This window comes from Micrasema longulum, unplaced genomic scaffold (genome assembly GCF_059751315.1).
Source record: "Micrasema longulum isolate JH-2025_06_02 unplaced genomic scaffold, ASM5975131v1 h1tg000274l, whole genome shotgun sequence".
Classification (NCBI taxonomy): Eukaryota; Metazoa; Arthropoda; class Insecta; order Trichoptera; family Brachycentridae; genus Micrasema; species Micrasema longulum.
Window position 1 is genome coordinate 86,339 of NW_028277478.1, and position 23,191 is coordinate 109,529.

Genomic DNA, 23,191 nt, shown 5'->3' on the forward strand with positions numbered 1-23,191 from the left:
AAATATTCTAGTGTGAAATAAACCCTTTCAAATAAATATTTCATATCAACCATGTCGGGAATTGAACCCGAGACCTCTTGCATGGTAGGCACACGCGCTGACCATTACGCCACGAGGCACCAGGTATTGATAACAGTGACCGGGAAAACATTCTCAACAATTTTATTGACAACTTTTTATTTTAAGTCTTAAATATAAATCGTGTTTATGAATATATTGTATACAATTTTTTATTGCTCTTGATTGTCTTTGCTACATAGTTTTTTGTTATTTTTGTTCAGTTTCTTGTACATACGTTTCTTCAAATAACTGTTGTGATGAGGAAATTTGATAAAAAAAATATTTTATTACGCGAGGTAAAAATTAAAGCATTAAATTGTACCACAAAATTACTTGAAAATGCACGACAAAAAAGTTTTTAAAAAATAAAATACTTTGAATGACGTCACTAGGTCATATGAATCAAACAACGATCAGAGATTTGTGAAGGATTTCCGTTTTACGAAAAGTCCATGACCAACAGGCAGAACTGACCTAAAAGAAGCGGAAGAGACCTTGAAACGTCACAAGCGGAGTAATTTTAGAAATAGAACACTTTTAAAAATCATAGCGTTGATAATACAATACATTACATATATTTTTTTAAATATAATTTTTGCTTAGTTCAATAGTCTATTATTAAATAATAAAAAAATAAAATAAAAAAACTTTATATATAATCAATAAAATAAAATAAAATATGCTGTGGAGTTATTGGTTTTTTTTTTAGTTTAGATCCTGGACGTCCGCTGCTGACTGTTTGTCGACAGTTCACGTTAGAACAACAGTTGTAGAAAATGTGTGTCGAATTTTTATGTAGTAAAGTATTTTTACGAGTTTGCTAAAAAAATAAGGTTAGGTGCATTACGAACATTTTAAAAATAAATTGTGTCACAAAATCATATTTAGAGCACATATAATTGATTTACACTCCAGGGCGATGTAATAAAAGCTATAATCCATATTTCAACTGCGAGAGCTTTAAGCTCAACCCGTGACTTGAAATGTGACGTCATTAAAAGCTTTTCTAGGTTTCCTAAATGCAGTTTAAATGTTCGCGATGATTTCTACAGAGGGGGTGCGTGGTAAAGGACGTTAAGGTTGGTATCGTTAGGAACGCATTAAAGCCTTTGCTAACTTGCGGGCTGTGTGTAGTTTCAGAAATATAAATCCTCATCTCTCATCTGGGTCACAAGTCTTACTTTAAAGACGTCATTTTGTTAAATGCAAAAAAACCTTTGTTAGATATATCAAAGCCTTATATAAATAGAAGCGGATACAATACATATATTTATATAAAAAACATATATTCTTATAAATATATAAAAATGCAGGTTCCGTATGTTTGTGGTCGCAAATTTCGGAAAGTCATCGATGGATTGACCCAAGATTTTTACAAAGCATTGCTTTTTAGCAAAAAAGTATTTTTATGAAATTTCAATGGAAACGGAACGGTGTAAGCGTTTTAAATTAACTCATAATTTGTCATAGTTAACATGTACTGAATGACAGTTATACACAGTTTTCTCAATTTTAGCCAAAGTTACAATTTTCTTTCCTTATATTCTACAGCATAGTCCCAGCAATGCAAAAAAAGATATTAAATTTAGTTATGTGTTTTCTCGTTGCTAGACTATTTACTCCCATAATAATTATAAGACAAAGCCACAGCGAAGCGTAGCTGGGTTCAGTTAGTACTCAATATAATTTTTACTGGGCAAAATAGGCAGTATTTTCACAGAAAATCTAGACCCCAACGTTGAGATAAATTGCAGAATTGAAGCAGCCCGAACAGAATTTAACAAAATGTAAAATCTTCTTTGTGACGATAATATAAACCTTAAGCTGAGACAACGAATGGTCAAATGTTATATATGGTCTGTCTTACTGTACGGTGTAGAGGGGTGGACTCTAAAAGTTAATATTATAAACTGCCTTGAAGCATTTGAAATGTGGATCCACCGTAGAATGTTAAAAATATCTAGGACCGATATGATAACCAACAATGAAGTATTACGTAGAGCCAATACTAATAGAGAACTATTCACCACTGTTAAGCTCCGTAAGATTTCATATGGCCATGTGTTGAGAGGTGATAAATATGCCACACTTCAGCTTGTCACGAATGGAAGATTGAGGGACGTAGAGGGGTCCGAAGAAAACAGCTTTCCTGGCTTCGAAACATCCGAGCATGGACCAGGATTAGAACTGTGGAGGAGCTGTTTCGCACTGCTCAGGATAGGGAAGCTTTCTCCCAAGTGATCGTCAATGTCGGGGGGAACCGATATGACACGTATAGAAGAAGAATAATAATATTATAACCCAGTGAAATTATTTATTTGTTACCACAAAATTATTATTAATATGTTTATTACTTACAATGTTTTCATTGTGTCCAACTATTTGTAGACATGCTGGATTTCCTCTCAAGGGAGTTATTTAGATCGAAATTTGTTTTAACAGAGAAGGAAAATATTTTTGAGAAAAGAGGATCAAGTCTAGGCATTTATCGAGCTTATGACCTGTCATTGCCTAGTTTAAGGGGCCGAAAATTTGACTTTAAAACGATATTTTGAGTTTGTCCAAATTTTTGTAGACAAGGACTGGATTTAACTCTTTAGGGAGCTGTTAACATCAACATATTACAACAGAGATGAAGAACATTTTAGGGAAGGCAACATCGAAGTCTAGGCATCTACCGGGCTTATGACCTGTCATTGGCTAGTTTAAGTGGCCACTTTACACACTGTGTAACATTCACCATTCTGCCCATATTTGAACATCTTTATTCCTTCAATTCTTTCATCTGTTGATGTGTGTGAAGTTAAAGAGCTGAAACTTTTATTTATGCGGGTGAGATTTATCTAATTGAACTATTTCACCTAATAATAATAATAATAATAATATGGACAACTTATATAGCGCCATTTTCATAACAAAATACCTCAAAGGCGCTTTACAAAGTGATTATATAAAGATATAAATTTAATTTTAACTTTTTAATTGAGGAAAAATAATGTACTTTGTAACCACATGCTAAGAATTTAATCAAATGATTTAGAGAACAAGTGGGTTTTAAGTTTCTTCCAAAACATCACTTCACTCTCATAGTTTCGGACCTCTGCTGGGAGAGCATTACATGCCGTAGGGCCTGCGACCGCAAACGCGCGTTCGCCAAATTTAGTGCGCTGTTTGCGTAAAGGTATAATTACTTTTCTTTTCGAAGTTGATGTAGCTGATTTAAGCGTAAGACGTATGTCAGCTAGTTCATCTGGAATGCAGAGTTCCCTAAGATATTCTGGAGCAGAGTTGTGCAGTGACTTATACATAAGCCAACAGAGTTTGTATTCCACCCTCTGTGGTAAACGTAGCCAGTGTAGTTCCCGATATAGTGGAGTAATATGACTGAACTTTCAGAGATTTCAAAAATAAGTCTCGCTGCGGCATTCAATACAGACTGTGGGCGAGTCATTTAAGGCACATACTACTAGGCCTACATACTAGGCAACGCCGGAAAATTTTATTTGTTCAATTTCTTTACTTTTTCATGGACCAGGTGGATTTACCAACAAGCAAATGACAGGTCGTAAGCCCTGTAGATACCTAGATCTCTATATTACCTTGTCTAAAATGTTATTCATCTCTGTTGTAATATGTAAATACTTTTTGAATTATAGTTCTTTTTTTAATGTTACACTTAACATTTGTTTGGAACTGAGAGAAAAAACATTTTCGAGAACGGAATATGAAAATCTAGGCATTTACAGGGCTTATGACCTGAGATTGTTTGGTTTATGTGTAACATTTACCATTCTACCTGTGTTTAAATATCCACATTTCCGTAACTCTTCCGTCTGTTGACGTTCATGATGTTGACAATTAAAAAATTGTTGTCCAGGCGTTGTCTAGTAGGCGAATTGGTTCAGCTTGATGAATCTTACCCAAATGATAAAGGTTTCAGCTCTTTTACTTCACAAAAGTCAATAGATAGAAGATTTCAGGAAATGTGAATGTTTCAAGATAGGTAGAATGGTGAATGTTACGCAGTGTGTAAAGTGGCCAATTAAACCAAATAATTACAGGTCATAAGCCCCGTAAATGCCTAGACTTCCATATTCCCTTCTCAAAAATGTTTCCCCTCTCTGTTTGCAAAAAATTGTTCAGTATAAAATTTTAAAAAAACTATTATTTAAAAAGCAGATTTTGTATTCATCGCAAAATGTTTTTATAGTATTATTTAAAAAAACTAATAGTTGAAGTGAAATGTTTCTTTTTCAGCAACAGAGAATAAAAATAACATTCAAAAATATTTAAGGAATAATTTATTAAAATTTATTTATATTGTAATCGAAAATTTCTGAAGTATGTGAAATAATTCGACCCGATTAATCTCCTCACAACAATAAGGGTTTTATCCACGTTTCATCTCTTTAATACCACTAAAATAAACTAATGGAAGAATAGTATAAATTTGGGCATTCAAACATAAGTAAAATGCTGAATGCTACACAGTGTGTAAAGTGGCCACCTAAACCAGCCAATAAAACGTTATAAGCTCTGTTAAAACCCAGAACTCAATATTTCCCTCGCTAAGATATTCTCAATTTCTGTTTTATTTTGTTAATCTTAATGTGAAATCCATCCTTTTTTTCCTACCCTTTGTTACATTTGATTTGTTCAGGATTGGAATACCAATTTAGTACCCTATGCACCACTAATACGGATAAGGAAACGATTACAATGATGAATTAAATACAGTTTTTTTTCACCACAACAGGCCAGAAGGCCCAATTACAGTAGTGAACTATGGTATACTATTTCTTGCGTTCTCACCGGGAATCGAACCCGGAACCTTCCGCGCGTGAGTCGAGTGTCTTAACCACTACACACGGAGGCCACCGTTGTTATGTTGTGTACCCATACTTACGGCCTGCAAATTAACTGTTAAATAATCAATTGAAAATAATGTCAGTTGGTAGGTACTAAAATATCAATTAACTATTTTTTATAAAAATAAAAGAATAAAAAATTTATTAAAACAGCTGAATTAAACTAATAATTAAACGTCAATTTTATTAAGAAAATTACGATAATTAGGTAAGAAATTTTATTAAACTCTTTGATCTGTGTACTAATTAATCGATAATTCAATATTGGTTGTAAAATAAAAAAACTTGATAGCTTTAAAAAAAAAATTCGTCAATAAATATCATAATCATATCATAATATCAATTTTGTTTTTCATTAAATGTTCTAGGCTTTGACATATTAATACACATAGACATGCCCTGAGCCCTGAAAAATGATGACTCAACTCATGCCCAAACGCTCAGTCATATCCAACGCGTATTCAGTCGTTCTTCGACCGTCAGCCAGGCGTGATATTTAGAATCGAAACTAAGCCTGCTTGCAAAGATTTAGGAATAGTTCAGAAGGAGCGTAGAATCCTATTTGAATACATCGGACTGTGTCCAATAATCCCCCCAGCATGCCCTATATTCGCAGTATGGGATCACATTTCATGTGTAAGTAGCAAATGCATGTGGAAGTAGCAAATGCATTACTTAAAAATTGAATTGTTTTTCCATCTGTCCGATTGACAAAGATAACAAAATTGGCATTTTGTTAGTGTTGTCAGGGTAGTCAAAATGAGAGAACTAATGAAAATGGGACCTCTTGGATTAAACAACACCGTGGTGGACATTTGACCGACATTAACCTTAAAACATCAAATTAACATGACTTAAAATATCCGTTTTATGTTAAATAAAATTGGTTTTAATTTTTAAGTTCATTAATTACATTATTCTTATTAAATAAACCTTTATTTATATTCACTCTGTTGGTTGTGTCAATCAATGTTTCCGCGTGTGCAATAAAATTTTGGAGAAATTAACAAATTGCTTTTTAAAGAAAATATAATTTTTACTATATTTTTTTTTAAATAAATATTTGCGTTTTTATGATTTACCCAAATATTTAACTTTAAGGGCCATTTTCAACGAGTTGTAAATAACTCACTATTAGAAAATGGGAATCAAGTTGGGGTAGAGTAGGATTCAAACCACGGACCTTTGGTTCGTGAGTCCGAGACACTAGCCACAGGACCACAACCCGATTCAAACATTATATTATATTTTTCGCGATCTGGCAACATTGGGCGGTGACTTCACGCATGCGCGCGGCGAAAGTGAGGCAAAGTAGGGGGTTTTTTGAACACAGTCCGATGTATTCGAATATGATTCTACGCTCCTTCTGGACTATTCTTAATTCTGTGTGAAAATATTGTTTTAGTCGGTCATTAATATCTACTAATTCATATTTCAGAAAACTCGACACTTGGAAGCCGCTTTAACTTCGCTTCTAATGGAGTGTGAAAAAAATGTGAAGAAACTTCAAGTGGAGACCACGTTGAAAGATGTTGCATTTTGCGTCGAAATTTTAGAAGGAATTATTTATTTTGTGACTGAAGAATATGGAAGAGATTTTGTTCATCTTTTTCCTGGGGAATTCCGAAGTTTCACTCAGGAAGACGAGATTCCCGACGTCTTGGAAACTGGGGTGAAGGAATCGATTGGAATTTTGGGAGATTTGATCGGATGCGAATCTTACCCGATCAGTTTGTTTGAGTTTTGGATTTTAGACGTTATTTCTGATGGCCTTATTAAGGCTCAAATCCAAAAAATGACGCAGGGTAAGTAAATTTATTCACATAGATAGGTATTGTAATAGTTGAAAAACGGTAAGTTTGTGCTGCACGATACCCATCAATCTTTGTACACCACCCACCACCTATCTACGATGTTTTGTAAAACATAATTGTTGTTGAAAATTCGTCTCGAAAATTATTTATTATAAAAATAAAAGACTAGTGATAATCCATAAAGTTGTAATAAAAAACAACATGAAAGTTGAAGAACATTTTTTTATAGAAGGGAATATAGAAGTCTGGGCATTTTCAAGACTTATGACCTGTCATTAGCTGGTTTAAATGGCCACTTTGCACGCTGTGTAACATTCACCATTCTGCCTATATTTTAACATTTATATTGTGTAGTGGCTAAGACGCTTGACTCACGCACGGAAGGATCCGGGCTCGATTTCCGGTGAGAACCACGATTGTATCCATAATTTACAAGTAACTCAAATAGATCAAGTCAAAGAAGGAATCATGTGTTAGAAATACCACATTGTAAATCGAGGCTCGCACAGAGACATGCATATTTTATAGGCCCAAATTATTTTTTTTTACTGATAATATTTCATTGATTACAAACTTTCAAAATTTTCCTTCTTTTAAAAAACATGCACTTTCCTGGATTCAAACTAAAGATACGAACTCTTTTTTCTATGATTTATTTTGTTGCCCTTTAATAAAAAGAAATATTTTTGTGTTTTTTTAATATTCTTTATTTCCATTTTTAATTACTATAAAAAAACATATTATCTTTTACAGAATATTTTATTTTTCCTTTCTTATGTTACACAAAAATATTATTACTGTCCATTATTTATTATAGGAGCAAAAATTCATTAACATTTTCTTGTATAGGTACCCACGAACAGGCCATGCCTTTGTGGGATTTTTTGTTTACTATTTTTACTATTAATATGTATTCCATTGTTATGTAATGCTCTGTTTTATGATTTATAATTATTTAAAAAATAAAATGTAATAAAAAAAAAATAATAATGAAAAAAGTGTGCTTTGAACCCAACATAATATTTGTTTTTAATTTATCGTTGATGCTTAGTTTAATTTTTCGTTTGAATACATTTATTATTATTTTGTTCCATTGGAAACCAGTAGATTCACAATTTGATAGCCTTACAACAGACTATTGTTTAGTTAACAAATTGTGAATTGCAAATGTTTGTAAAAAAAAAAGTGAATTATTAAAAGTTTTTTTCTTTTGTTTCTGTAAGTCTTAATCAATAAATAATAAATGAAGAAATTTTTTTTTTATGTTTTCTTTTTTGACAGACTATTTGACAATAATGACTAAATTCACAGGGATAATTAAGTACCAAGTTAATAAAGTAGAGCCACACCAATATCACATGTATTTAAACTTTTAAAAATAACAATATATACTCTTGTATACTTACAAATTTCACTTACAATACTCTGTAGAAGCCTTTTGGCAAAAAAAAAAACAATTTTCTCCAAAGCGAATAATTTGATATTATTTATCGGTTCTGATTTCTTAAATAATTAACCGGTTAAACTATTATTAACATTTTATAATTATCATTATCATCTATAGAATAGTCCAGAATGAGCGTAGAATCATATTTGAATACATCGGACTGTCTAATAATTCTCCTACTATGCCTCACTTTCGCCGCGCGCATTCGTGATGCCACCGCATAATGTTGCACGGTGGGAAAAAATATAATTATAACACCAATGTAAGGTAAAAAAAAAGGAGCTGTTAATTTCTCTAAAATTTTATTGTGCACGCGGAAATATTGATCGACACAACAGAGTAAATAAGTAAAAAGAGTAATTGAATTAATGAACTTTAAACATAAAATATAAAACAAATTTGGTTTTGCATAAAACGGATATCATGTCAAATAATATTTGATGTTTTAAAGATACTGTCGGTCAAATGTCTACGATAGAGTTGTTTAATCCGAGATACAATTTTATTAGTTCTCTTATTAAATGAGCAAAGTAGGGTAAAAAAAAATACTACCCTGGCAACACTAACGAAATGTTTTTTTTCTTTTTCTTCGACAATCTGACAGATACAACTATAATTCAATTTTTAAGTAATGCATTTGTTACATATACATTCATTTGATAATAACATATAATATGTGATTGCATTCTGTTTCTTTAAGATCCTAGCAGTATTTTTACACTTTAAAAGGACACAACACGGCATAGTTGAATTCAAATCAGGAGTTGCGAAACTAATGGGTCAGAACGTAAATCTACTCATTTATGAGTAGTTTAATCGCCTTCTGTTTGATGTGCGTATGCGATTTATGGACTATTCTTAATTCTATGTTATCATCATTCAAATATCATATCATATGGAACTTAATATTCTGTTGACGTTGCATTATTATATTATGTACCTAGCTGCTTTAAACCTTTAAACTATATTTCTTTAATATGTTTGTATTTTATTGATTTGTTTATCTAATTTTTTTTTATATATGGCTTCTTTTTAGTTCTTTTTTTTTAAAACTAACTTTACTTTTAAACACTGTTCTGTATTTTTTTTTTTATATTGTATTTTTGGAAATTGATGTTGTATTTAAACTCATATTTTTATTTTTATACCAACCTTACTTCTAAACAATGTCCTATATTTTATTTCTGTATATTGGATTTTTTAAGTTTAACGTTGTTTATATACTCATGTTTTATATAACTTCCATATATGTAAAAGCCTTATGGGCGTGAAAAAATAATAAAATAAAATTTAAAAAAAATTAAATTAAGCCACCATCCGCACCTGGTGGTGAATAGGGTACTGCATTGGTGGAATAAATGCGATATATCTTGATAATCTGTTACAGAAAGGTAAGGTAATCAGTTTTACGCTTCGGGTGCCAGTTTAAGGACAATAAAGCAGGGTAAAAATCACATTATAAATTAATATACATTGTGTTAAAATATGAACCGAAATTTGCAAAAAATAAATATATCTAAATATTCATAAATGTTTATTTTATATTCTTCAAAGTACCGTATTTTCCAGACCATGGTCCGATGCGCCCTATTGTCCAAAATATTTTTTTTTTCTAAAAATTGATAACTAAATTTTGGGGTGCGTCCTATTGTCCGATGCGTCTTATTGTCCGCAAAATACGGTGATCACCATTAGAAGCATTACACATATGCCAACGTTTTTTCCAATCTTCATAGCACTAATCGTACGCCGACTTAGAAATGACTTTCGGTCCCTCTGCGAATTTTCTTTTATTACCTCAATCAGGTGAAAATTATTTCCGCGAAGTAATAATATCTGTTTAGGAAACAGCAAACAGTCACACCAGTCACACGCCGCCAAAACAGGTGAATACAGTGCATGAGGAACGACTTTTACGTTATTTCTGGTCAAATAATCGCGTACAAGAGAAATGTGTAAAACTATGCCCTGTCGTGATGCAAAACTAAGAGTTACCTTTCCATAAATCTGGCCTTTTTCGGCGAATATTCTCCATCAAACGCTTTCATACGCCTAAATAGTATTCCTTGTTGATCGTCTGTTGAAAAGAGCTCTGAACGCCATGATAATCGAAGAAAACAGTCAACATTCATGATTTTTGAGCGACTTTGGCTTGGTTTTTCGGGTTTTGGCTCAGTTAGCAAGAGCCACTCCGAAATTGTCGACTTGTTTCCAGGTCATATTCATAGACCCACGTCTCGTCGCCTGTAATGATGCGCTGAATGGTGGAATCGTCCAAAGAAACCATTTTTTCAGCGACAGATTTGCGTTGAACTTTTTGAAGAAAATTAAGAAAAATTCGCCGAACCCATCAAAGATCGGCTTATTCACATAGCTGCCACAAACAAATTACATGACAGTGGCAGATCTCGCTAAAAATTGACACGTATGCCTTTGACAATCTTACCAACCTCAAGAAAGAAAAAACAAATCTGGACCCGGTTCTTTCTAAAATATTTCATGTTGACCCCCTCAGACATCGAACCTAGGACCTCAAATCATAGTTAGTGAACACGCTAACCACCTGCGCTACGAGGTGACTTATCTCCATTGGATTCCCTTTTCAGGAGTTTTACCTAAGAACAGCCATCCAGGCGAAAACACTCGTCTAGGGTTCTGGTTTTATTTCACAAACGAAACTGTATTCTTCATCCACCTGGACACATAACATAATTATTATACGTGGGTGTAAATATTTTAATGTAAACAGTACGCAAAGTAAAATATTACAAATACTGCAAAGGCTAAAAGACATGAAACTGGCAATTCAAAGTACCCACCCAAAATGGGCGAATTTTTTTTAACATGATTGTGTGTTTAATTTTTTTATTCATCGTTTTGCTTTTAGCTAACCAAAAAGTTTTGGTAAATTGGTTCTGCTATTTTTTCAAAAAATTGGAAGATAAAGACGACCATAAAACATTTTTGGAAACTATGGAAATGTTTTTTTACGCAGCAGAAGAGTTTGTCGAAGAAAATAAAGGAAGGATGCCATCACTAAATGAATTAGGTAAGACGTCAATTTTTACGGTTTTTACATGATAAAGCATGTTAGAGTTTAATTGCTTGATAATCAATTGCACTTTAAATATAAATGAGTTGTTTTTATTTTCAAACAATAATAATTATGATTATGCACATTTTAAAATAATATTTAATAGCATCGTGGGTTAATGACATTGCCCTCTATGTGTCGATAGCAAAAGTTTTGTCATAAAGTTTTGAGCCATCTGTTTGTCAGTAGGAAAAAAACATTTTATTCAAGAATAGTTTGAAACTTTGCCAAGTCGTTAGTAATAAATTATAGTTGCAAAAATATTATTTCCCACAGCCAATATTTTCGTTCGGTTCCCATAAACAATATACAAATTTTCTTATTCATAGGATAGATATTAAGAAAATTAAAATTATTGCGCATAGTTTAATTACTATACTCTTAAACATAATTTTTGATAATAATAATAATAAATAATTTATTTAGCTCTTTTGCTATGTTGTCCACAATAGTGATATATTTATATATTAAATGCCAGAGTATAAATTTAATGAACCGCATTATTATATTTTATTTGTTTTGTGACTCAGAATTTTATAAAGATATTGTAACTATGTGCTATGTGTGAAAATAAACATAAAAAATGAAAAATAATAATGAAAATACTCTAAGTCTTTGGTGGGCGGACTTAACAGTGTAAAATCATTTTTGTTCAGTTACGATTTGTGTGAGAAAGTGTTCCTTGTGTATGCCTGCATTAATGGTATTAACAATACATTTATCTGACTGCTCAAAACATAAACAACTTAGTGTCCATTAAACTTTAATAATATAATAAGTGTGAATACCTAGTATAAGTAGATTCATTTCTGTCCCTTCTTTAATGGTTCAAATATATATCTGTTATTTGTTAAATTACTACAATAATGATGAAATGATCTGTAAATTTTGCAAAATATGAGTTCTGTACATTGAATTAAGAATAGTCCAGAAACCGCATATGAGCATCAAACAGAAGGCGACTAAACTACTCATAAATGAGTAGTTTTACGTTTTGACCCATTAGTTTCTTAGTAGACCTCGTTCAGTACGCAACTCCTAATTTGAATTTTAATGTGCCGTGTCCTTTTAAAGTTTAGAAATACTGCTAGGATCTTGAAGAAACAGGATGCGATCACATTTCATTGTAATTAGCAAATGAATGTGTAAGTAGCAAATACATTACTTAAAAATTGAATTATTTTTCCATCTGTCAGATTGTCAAAGAAACAAAATGGAAATTTCGTTAGTGTTGTCAGGGTTGTAAATTTGTTTACCCTACTTTGCTCATCTAATGCAAGAACTAATGAAAATTAGACCTCGGATTAAACAATGCCGTGGAGGACATTATCTTTAAAACATCAAATATTATTTAACATGATATAAGAATATCCGTTTTATGTAAAATAAAATTTGTTTTATATTTAAAGTTCATTAATTCAATTACTCTTATTAAATGACCCTTTACTTGTCTACTCTGTTGTGTCAATCAATGTTTCCGAGTGCACAAGAAAATTTTAGAAAAATTAACAAATTGTTTTTTTTTTTACCTTACATTTGTATTATGGTTATATTATTCGCGATCTGGCAATATTACTTGGTGACTTCAAGTATGCGTGCGGCTAAGGTGTGTCTAAGTAGGGGAATTATTGGACACAGTCCGATGTATTCAATTCTGGTAGTATATGTATGGACCACTTTTTTCTAGGTGTCCCATAAAGAGTCAAATCAAAAGACTTGTGGAAATATAACTTTAGTTTATTGGCAAACTCAAAGACAGAGATAAAATGCAAAAATGGTGAAGTTCACTAACAGTTGGTTTTTTGGACTCACTTCCAGGCAACATGGCTTCTTCAAACCCCCTGATTGGCTTTTAGATAATCCTCCTTCTTGGCACCAATGTTGCCATCCTTGCCATATTACAATGGATTTAAAAGTTGTTATTATGTCATACATTGCAAACTATTTGACTTATTTTGTGATATTCTTAGCATGTGTCAATTATTCATATTTGCACCTTTTCTATGTAAAAATTCTTCTAATGTTTTAACATGTTATTAGGCTTATTACTACTTATTACTTATTGGATTGAAAACAAAGTATTAAAGTATAAAATCCCCATAATATGAATGAATTATTATTTGATAGTCCAACAGGTTGACAGGCGCCGTGGCGCAGTTGGTTAGACGGCTAACTGTGAGACTGGCGTTGCGGGTTCGATTCCCGCCAGTTGCAAGAAAGAAATCCAAGAAAGATTTTTTTCTCAATTGGTCTGGGTGTTGTGGTGTATTTTTCATTGCTTCCATCTATATCCTATCTTTCCTGCCTGCTGACAAGCCTTTGAAATAAAGGCTTAGCGGGTTATTCCTTTAAAAAAAAAAATAGTTAAGAAATACATTCAAAACAAATAATTTTAAGTGATCAATTTCTTTCTTTTTTGGGTGATACCGTGTCTGTTGGATTTGTTCTGACGTTTCGGCTACCATTGCAGAAGCCATCTTTAGGGTAAACTGAGTCCCTCACTCAAACAAGAAACAAATTGATAACAGTGACCGTGAAAACCTTCGCACCTATTTAATTTTAGTTATGTTTTCCAGAACAAATTCTTGAAGTTGAAAAAGATGATTTTAATGAACACATAATAGGACCTTACCATGAAAAAGAAAATGGCAAAAGCACTTTCTTGAATAAAGAAAAAGGAAATGGGGAAAAATATTGTGCAGAAAAAGAAAAATCCTCAAATGACAAGAATGAAAAAAATAAGAATCAATCTCTTGAAATTGTACAGAAATTTCCCATTAATTCAAAATATCTCACTGGCATTTACAACAAAGAACCATTAATTTTGGATGGCCTTAATGCGCTTATTAAAATCTCCGCTATTTTGCAGAACATGTAAGAAATTGATGGTATCATAAGTTAGAGATTTTTATGTTTTTTAATTGATTAAGGAAGGTACTTATACAATGAAATATTTAGAATCGTTCTAACCTCAACACTATATTTTAGAATGAGGAAGTTCAGTGGTTTTTTATATTTGTTAATTGACTGTCAAACTAAGCCAAATTCAAAAAAAAAAAAATTATGTATCGTTGCTACAAAGTTTTATAATTTACTAACTACTCTGCGCAAGATGTCCCTGGTTCTCTTTGGTGAGTTGTCCTGTTTGGTGGGTTGGCTTTCCGGAAATATATCACAACACTCTTCGTGGCACTGAACTTCCTCGTTGAGTTGTAGAGTTACAAAACCCACTCCATATTCATTTTTTATAATAAATTACAATGAACTACCATCAATCCAAAATCTTAAGTCCATTCATGTCAAAAGCAGATACAACCGAAAGGCATGTATGACAAGATGTATGAATGTAGAAGAAGCTAGGAATGTACGTCAGGATAGACGTGTGTGGTGGTCCATCCTCTCTGCCTAGCTCTATAGTGCGATGGTAGTAGTAGTAGTACCACCAATAACTACAATAACACGTTGATGATTTCATAAGAATTCAGCATAAATTGTCACTTTTTATCAATTTTTAAGTATTAGGTGTACAACTTTGCTTCACCGTTTTCCTGTAGATGGCTTTAGCGGTAAGTAGTGGTCAAAATAAATAGATCATACAAGTCACGTAATAAACTTGGGCATCTGTCGATATAACCTCATAGAAACATTAGTCCATTTGTCTGCATCATGAAGATATTCTCGATTGAAAATGTCAGTTTACGAGCCAAATTATTGTAATTTTCGGGAGGTTTTAATTTTCTGTTTCAATATGAAGGAATCTGTGGCTGAGGCTCATCGAATGCTCTCAAATACTTATGGTTAGGCCATTATTAGTAAAGGAATGTATCATGGGTGGTTTTAACGCTTCAAGAAATGTGATTTTCACATCGAAGACAGCCGTAGCGGTGGAAAAGAGAAGATTTTTGAAGATGCAGAATTAGAGGCATTACTTGATTAAGACTCGTGTCAAAGTGAAGAAGATTTGGCACGATCATTGAGAGTGACTCAACAAGCAATTTTAAAACGCCTCAAAACAAAACAAAAATGCTTCAGAAGCAAGGGTGCCATATGCATTGAAACCGAGATGTTGAACGGCGTATGTTTGCTTGTGAACAGTTGTTTGAAAAGCAAAGACAGAAGAGATCTCTGCATCGCATTGTGACCGGGGATGAAAAACGGGTATATTATGATAACCCAAAGCACAAAAATTATGGGGATTTCCTGGCCATGCTTCCACGTCAACGGACAAACCGAATATTCACAGCTCTAAGGTCATGCTCTGTATTTGGTGGAACCAGCTGGGTGTAGTGTAGGTATTCTGAGCTATTCAAATCGAGTAAAATAATCACAGGCGGTCATTATCGAACACAATTAATGCATTTGAGCCGAATTGAAAGACAAATGGCCGCAATACAACGAGACACGATAAAGTGTTTTGCAGCATGACAATGCTCGACCCCATGTTGCAAAAGTGGTCTAGACATACTTGAAAACATTGAAATTGTAAGTTTTATCCCACTCGGTGTATACTCCAGACGTTGCTCCCTCTGACTATCATTTGTTTCGATCAATGGCTGACCAGCACTTCCGGTCTTATGAAGAAGTGAAACAATTGGATTGATTCGTAGATCGCTTTAAAAGATGACCAGTTTTTTCAATGCGGGATTCGTACGCTGCCCGAAAGATGGGAGAAAGTCTTGGCCTGCGATGAACAATTCTTTGAATCATTAACGTATAACCTGTTTTTAACAATAAGGCCTCGAATTTGGAAAAAAAACAACGGAAGCAAAGTTGTACATCTAATAAATATACCAGTATATAAATTACACTTACTTAAATAATTATCTGAATAAACAAACATATAGGATATAAAAATAGTAGGGCCCCAACAATACGGACAGGCAATAAACATGACCTTAAAATGACATGTTTAAAAAAAAATATACATTTTAAAAAGCTATCATCAAAAGGTATATTGTTTCAATTACCTCCTTATTTTTTAAAAAAATACCACTTAAATTGTCGACGCAATGACGATACTCTATTTCTTTATAATTTTATATATAGTATTTTCTTTTATATCTTTAAATTGTAAGTCTTGTTGTATGTTGTTTATGTACCCATGTTTTATATAATTTATAAAAATAATATATAATAACATAAGTAAAAGCCTTATGGGAATTGAAATAAATAAAAGAAATAAAAACACTTTTTTTTTTAGATTTGGTGATGAATTTATCTTCATGCTTTTGAGTGGAATTTTTGGTAAAAGACCACTCTGTCTTGATGTTTATTCGCCTTACACAATCAATAAACCAAAACCAATTTTATTATATCACGACATATTCAAACCAAAACCAGAGGTGCACACTCCTGCAAAAGATAAAAAAGACAACCAAAAAAATAAAAGTAAGAAGGAAGAAGAAATCATGGAAGAAACACAAAAGGTTCAAGAACCAGAAGAAGAAGAGATAGATTTAAGAGATGTTATATTGCCATTACAAATGGCTGTAGATGTCACGTTTTTTGAAGATTTATGGCCTCCCGCAGAAGAAATTATTGTATCCAGTAATGACAAGGGGAAGAAACCAAAATAGTTTTATTCCTAATATTTAAAGCTTTGTGGTCAAACATTTTATTGAATGTTATTAAATATTTGTATATAACCACTTACCAACACTTCTCTCTACCGGTTTTGAGGCATTCCCCGTATCTTTGCACCAACATGCCATGCTTTTTACTGGCAACCCTTCGATAAAAAATTAAAAGTTAACGATTTAGAAATATTTTACATCAGGAAGGCTTTAAAAAAAATTCAAATAATGTTCCTTTGATCAGTTATCGAACAACCTTTCAATATAGCCCATAATTCGATATTCCATTGTAATGGACACCCTATACTTTTAAACTCATTTAATAAAAAGTAAATAAAATGGAGAAGACATTGTATAGTTCCAACTCTAATTTCCTCCCCTCTCTATCTGCTTCCATGAACATTTATATATCTTAGTAAAAATTCACAACCAACAATAATTAATTAGATGCAGGTAGTAAAAATTAAAAGTTAAGCAGGAGATAAATTTAAAAGGTCTTTTGGGTCTGATGAAAATATAGTATTCACAGTGTAATATGTTGATGTCACTAACACTGTCATTATAGGTAGTCTGTATTTTTCGAAGAGCGCTATTTTTCATAAAATTAGTCTGTTAGCTTGGAATGTTGAAGAGTACAGAATGACGAGTTCTACGGACAAGGACTCAAAATGAAATGCTTCTACCAATTTCTGGGCTATCGATTAGGTTCTTAACAATTTTATAAAGAAAGCTCATATCCAACAAGATAGGCCGAATTGTGAGATTTTGAACCTTTTGAAAATTAACACTAGTATTCTTATTTATATGACAATATTATATCCACATATAAATTACTGTTCACCGATACATTTTTTAAGGTAATAATATTTATTCCTGTAAAAATGCAGAGCCATTTTTCCCATAAAAAAAATTTAATATATTTTTGTAAAAAATATAGAAATAACTCAAAGATATGTGTGAATGTATATAAAAAATAAATGTTCCGAATAAAATTAATTGAAACTTAATATAAATAAATAAATGATAAGAAAAAAAAAAGAATTTATGTGGGGAAATAAAATCAATAATAAATCCTTATGGCGGTCTCACACATTATTCGATAGTGTCGCGGACTCTGGATGAGAAGGTCCAAAGTTCAAACCCTGTTCTATCGCAACTTCTTTCTGAGTTTTTTTTATTTATTTATATATTTTTTTAAACCTGTAAGGATTATATAAACATATTATAAGGTCAAATCATTTTATTTATTGTCTGGTTAATGTAGTCATCATGTGCCTTTAAATTAATCTCCAATGTAATTTTTCAAGTAGTAAGGACTCAGTCCATTGTATAGTATTTTTATTTAATTATAATACTATTAGTTACGACTAAAAGAAAATGGCCTCAAAATTTAAGTGTTGGGGTAAATTTTTGGTATTGGGTATTGATATGCATATATGTATATGAAAATAATTTGATACATATTTAGTTATTTCCTTATTTATTTACTAAATAAACTAGTGGTCCAAATGCCACATTTTACTACAGTATTTTTGGCTTTGACATTTAATATTGTAAAGTGATTCACACTTTCAATAAGCTCACTATTCAATCCTAACTGCCCATATTTATTACAACCAGATCCCCAAATCGATCCATCGTCCATTTTGATAACCGTATGTTTCGATCCACAAGAGACATCAACGATATTCAGCTCTAAAATTCTTCCATCCATTGCATCGTAAAAGTCAATTAAATTAGGAATAGCGTATGAATTGACTTCTCTAAAATTGTCATTCGATTGTTTTGATTTTTTCAATTGAGTTTCGTCCAAATTTTCATGAAATGCCGATGACTGTGATCTTTTATTTGCATCTTTATTGTGAACATTTGGTAAGCTAATTTCAAATGGATTTGTTCCTAAGAAATCCTCAAAAGAACTACTGTCTTCATTCGTTTCTTGTGTTTTGTTTTCTGAAGAGTCTATGTTTTTTGCTGGTTGTGAAAATATTCCGAGTTGTCCTTTATCATTCCATCCCCATGTATATAAATCTCCGATATTACTGATGGCACAAGAATGCCAGCCACCAGCTGCTATTTTCACAATTTCCACACCAGCTAAAGCTTCTACAAGCTGTGGCTTTTCTGAACTGTCAATTGATCCATTTCCAAGCTGACAGCGGCTAAAAAATCAAAATATATACATGAATATTAGAACGTCAATATATTATACATTTTAAAATCAATAATCATTACGAAATAAGCTATAACACTCGGCAGTGTATAAGCCACTGAATTGAAACACTGATAGAAGTGTTTCTTAACAATTTTTTACAGATAGTTTAACAATCCCCAATGCTCGTAAAAAGTTTCCCAGTAATTTAAATTACTCAATACTTAAAACGCATACGACTTTTGCACAGATAAATTTTTCCTTTATGGCCCCAAGAGTGCTCAATGTCCTCGATGAATATACCGATGGTCTATATGACAAATGTGCCAAGTACAAAAAAACTGAGTTTGGACATTTTAACGCCGAATGTTTTCAATGAGCATTTCGTTCGTACTATTTGCACTCACTAGAACACTAATTTTTCATCTCTTCCCAAATCGTAGTTGCATTTTCATTCAGCGACATAAAAACAAAGGTAAAAATGCTACTTGTCAAACTTTAAACGGCTCTCCTGAAAAATGACTAATTCTGTAATTAGCACATTTGTCTTCTAGACTATCGATAGTTCTCCAAGACAAAAGCCATATTCAGGAGAAACATTCGAAATCGGATTTTGTCTAGGGGAAGAGACAGATTTAGAGACAAATGATTTTTTTCGGCTGGTGAAATGCATTATCTTCAGCGCTTCTACCGTATTTGACACTGATAGATATTTTGGCACATTTATTTATTTAATAATCGCCCAGAGTGCTCTTACAATATTTGGTTGAGAAGTACGTAAAGTATTATAGTAATCAACACAAAATATAATCAGCATTATTTCACTAATATGTTAATTATAAAAATAAAAAGAAAATGGAAATAAGTAAAGATGAATAGAAATCAAAAAGATGAGAATTGAGGGGATGGCCATTCGATGGAAAGGGTAGCTAATTTAAGAGTAGCAGTAGTGGTGTGGAGCAAATCAAACAACTCAGCATAATTATTAGCTGTTCTGTGGATGCGTGCCCGGGGAGAATGGTGGGTAAAGTTTGTCCTATTGTACTCACACTGGAACATGTGTTGGAGTCTGGTGGTCTTTGTGGGTACACAAAAGTTTATCAAGGACAGTAATTTTGGGCAATCTATTATGTTGCATGCAGTGGCGAGCGGTGAGTTTTTAAATTGGTAAGCTATGAAAATTCTGATAAAATGTCCATGGTGGTAGTATGGCATATAAAAAACAAGTCTATTTTATATTAAATAAATAATTCCTAACAAATGGCTCCAGCGGCTAATAGTTTCAGTAAAAATATTTTCTAATGTAGCACAAACATTTGATTTAAAAAATACAATTTAAAAAAACATAATTGCAAAAAAAAATGGTACCCCTATGGACTCAAACCCCCGCCTGCGTCATTAGAAAGCAACGACCCATCCGCGCAGCTATTTCGCGTTTTGGCCTAGGCGTCGAAAAAGTAATTAATAAACTAGATAATTCATTAGCATACCGGTGCATGTTTGGTTAAGTCAGACTATTATAACTTATCTTGAAATAAAACACTATTTCTTAATAAATGATAATAATTAAATAATTTTAAAGTATTCCTTACCGAGTACGATAGTTCACCAAACAAAACATAAATTACGTTTTAAGAATCATTGTTTCATCGACTTTTATATCACATTATTATTCACAAAACGACATAAGTTATGCATATTATAATTCTTCATTATATTTATTCTTAACACTATACACTAGTAACGTTTTTATCATAACTCTAACTAAATTTTAAAAGTTTAAATAGATACTTAAGAATAACCTACAATATTCAACTGTCATCGAATGCACAAAAACGAATTACAATTCAAAAACAATTAGCGAATCTTTGTTTTTTAAAACCCACTAAAGGATTTATACTATATTATGGATTAAAATATCAACTGGTTTCGATTAAAATATCAAAATATTAATTTATTTCAAAGCAAATTTACTTTCAAACCACCGAAACATAAGTATGATCAATTACTTACTTATTATTTATTATTGTAACTTCCCTGTTAAGACATACAAAATATATTCGTTATCTCTTTCTCACACATAACGAGTGCGTATATTGTCACCTCCCTTAGACTGTCGTAAGTCAAATTGATGTATTTTAAAGAATACTAGCCCTTATGAAAAAGTATTGAAAGACTAAATTGCATTAATGAAAGCTGCAAGATTTTAATGTAATCGCAAGTGTAATTTTTCGAACGAGATCCTAAAGTTTTAGGTTAAAGACGTATTTGAATTAGTGATTTTAAAGTGAGCAGAGTAATCTCGTGTAATAATTTTGGCCAATAGAGGCGCAACTGGTCGCTGTATGGAGTAAAGGAATATGATATAAATGTACTTACCCAAGAAAAGTAATATATTTTTTTGGTGATGTGTTTTTTCCTTATAATACGAGTACTACAGTATTATAAAACATTACTTACGATGTCAAAACAATATGGTAAGCTGCATGTAATCGATTATAAGGAGCATTCGCCCCTGGTTGCATGTCACTTTGTGTATTAGAGGGAGGTCAGCAATTGTCTATCAAATTGTTATTTATTTGATTATTTCTTTCGTTCTCCGCTTAATTCATTTGCAATACTTATTTATTTAATAATTATTTATATATGACCGAAGTTGTTGACTGACCAAATTACCATCAAGCATTTTCTCTAGTCGATTTCCCATCAAGTCGAAAACACTCATCTATTTAACTTAAAGGGTATTCTTCTCTGCATTCAGGCAGATGAAGAATACAGTTCTGAGTACAAATACAACCGGAACCCTGGATGAGTGCTTTTGACTCGTTGGCTGCTCTCGGGTAAAAATCCTGACTGAGGAAATCAAGTGTAGATAAGTACACCTCATTGTGTAGTGGTTGACGCATTCACCTACCATTATTGAGGTCCTCGGTTCAATTCCTGGCAGGATGGATATGAAATATTGATTTTAGAGGTTTTTTTGAACTGCAATATTTTCTGGACTGGAACCTGAAGCGTAAGACTGATCACTTTACCTAACTATTGAAATATACAGCATTTGATTTACCGATGCGGTGCTCTATGCGGGGATGATGTATTCTTTATTCCGCTTGGACAAAGAAATTAATATAGTAATGATTTACCTGCCACCTCCTACAGTATAAACACATCCTTGATCTGTTAGTAGAGTGGCGTGTTCGTATCCACAGCACACGTCAATTATTTGTCCAGAAATACTTTCTGAAGAGATTTGTGATGGAATATTGAATATCCTTCCCTTCGAAGTAAGGCACATGTTGATCAAAACACCACATGAAATCTTCACAATAGTTTCGTCTTTATTTGCATCAGATAAAACAGCGCCATCATCAAGTTTCGTTTCAGAATCTAAGAAATTTGGTAACAATTTCCACTTGTCATCCAAATCTGGGTCCAAAAAATATTTCCAAACATATTTTTCTTTAAAGTTGTAAAACAATAAATATTTATCATTCCCTGTTACATTGGTAAATAAATTACCATTTGGGTTACGCAGAATCTCTGTTTTACCTTCTGAATTATTGATAAAACCTTTGAGTACGATTTTAGAATTCAAAATGAAAACGTTTACAGCCCATTCTAAAAACCAATCAAAGTTTTCAATATTGTCGGGAAAATCCAAATATTTATTTAGGCTAGTGTTTTCAAAATAACAAAGGACATTCTGCTCTGTTGGCCATTGTCCGAAGCCATTGAATCCTGAATAAAATAAAGTCATATTGTATCGAACCCTTTCGAATTCTTTTGATCCGTCCTGCAAAATGATTAAAAAAAACAATAAGCGGACAGAATCCGTGAAGTTCAGCTGAATTAGTTAGGTTAAATCAACATTAATTTAGACGAGACTGTTTTTTTTTCTTCAAAAGCGGCAAAAAATTATCAATTAACAAATAACATTAGAGGTTATTTTTATCGCTAATGTTAAAATAGTATTAAATGCATTGGAAAATATGAATTAAAATTATTACTACTATAAAAAGATTAAACAAATTTTATAGAAAACATATGTAAATTTACCGATGAGTATTCCAATATCCGAATTCAACTTCTGACAACTTGGTTTGAACTCGAGTTTTAACGAAGACGTCAGATTTGTTTAGACAAAATCGAAATGTCAAAGTAAAATAAGCTATGGTGTTTATAA

General features: G+C 32.2%; 2 protein-coding genes across 2 annotated transcripts; one reads left to right on the top strand and one right to left on the bottom strand.

Moving 5' to 3' along the window:
* Window positions 1–5,093: 5,093 nt before the first annotated feature.
* LOC148282949 (uncharacterized) lies at window positions 5,094–17,603 on the top strand. The gene is made up of 5 exons (XM_088224241.1): window positions 5,094–5,136; window positions 6,367–6,733; window positions 11,077–11,238; window positions 13,860–14,157; window positions 16,484–17,603. The coding sequence occupies exons 2-5, from the start codon at window positions 6,406–6,408 to the stop codon at window positions 16,857–16,859; spliced, it is 1,164 nt and encodes a 387-aa protein (XP_088080367.1). The 5' UTR covers window positions 5,094–5,136; window positions 6,367–6,405; the 3' UTR covers window positions 16,860–17,603.
* Window positions 17,604–18,319: 716 nt separating this feature from the next.
* LOC148282950 (uncharacterized) lies at window positions 18,320–23,190 on the bottom strand. The gene is made up of 3 exons (XM_088224240.1): window positions 23,065–23,190; window positions 22,152–22,801; window positions 18,320–19,018 (listed from the first exon to the last, which is right to left on the bottom strand). The coding sequence occupies exons 2-3, from the start codon at window positions 22,763–22,765 to the stop codon at window positions 18,337–18,339; spliced, it is 1,296 nt and encodes a 431-aa protein (XP_088080366.1). The 5' UTR covers window positions 22,766–22,801; window positions 23,065–23,190; the 3' UTR covers window positions 18,320–18,336.
* Window position 23,191: the final 1 nt, after the last annotated feature.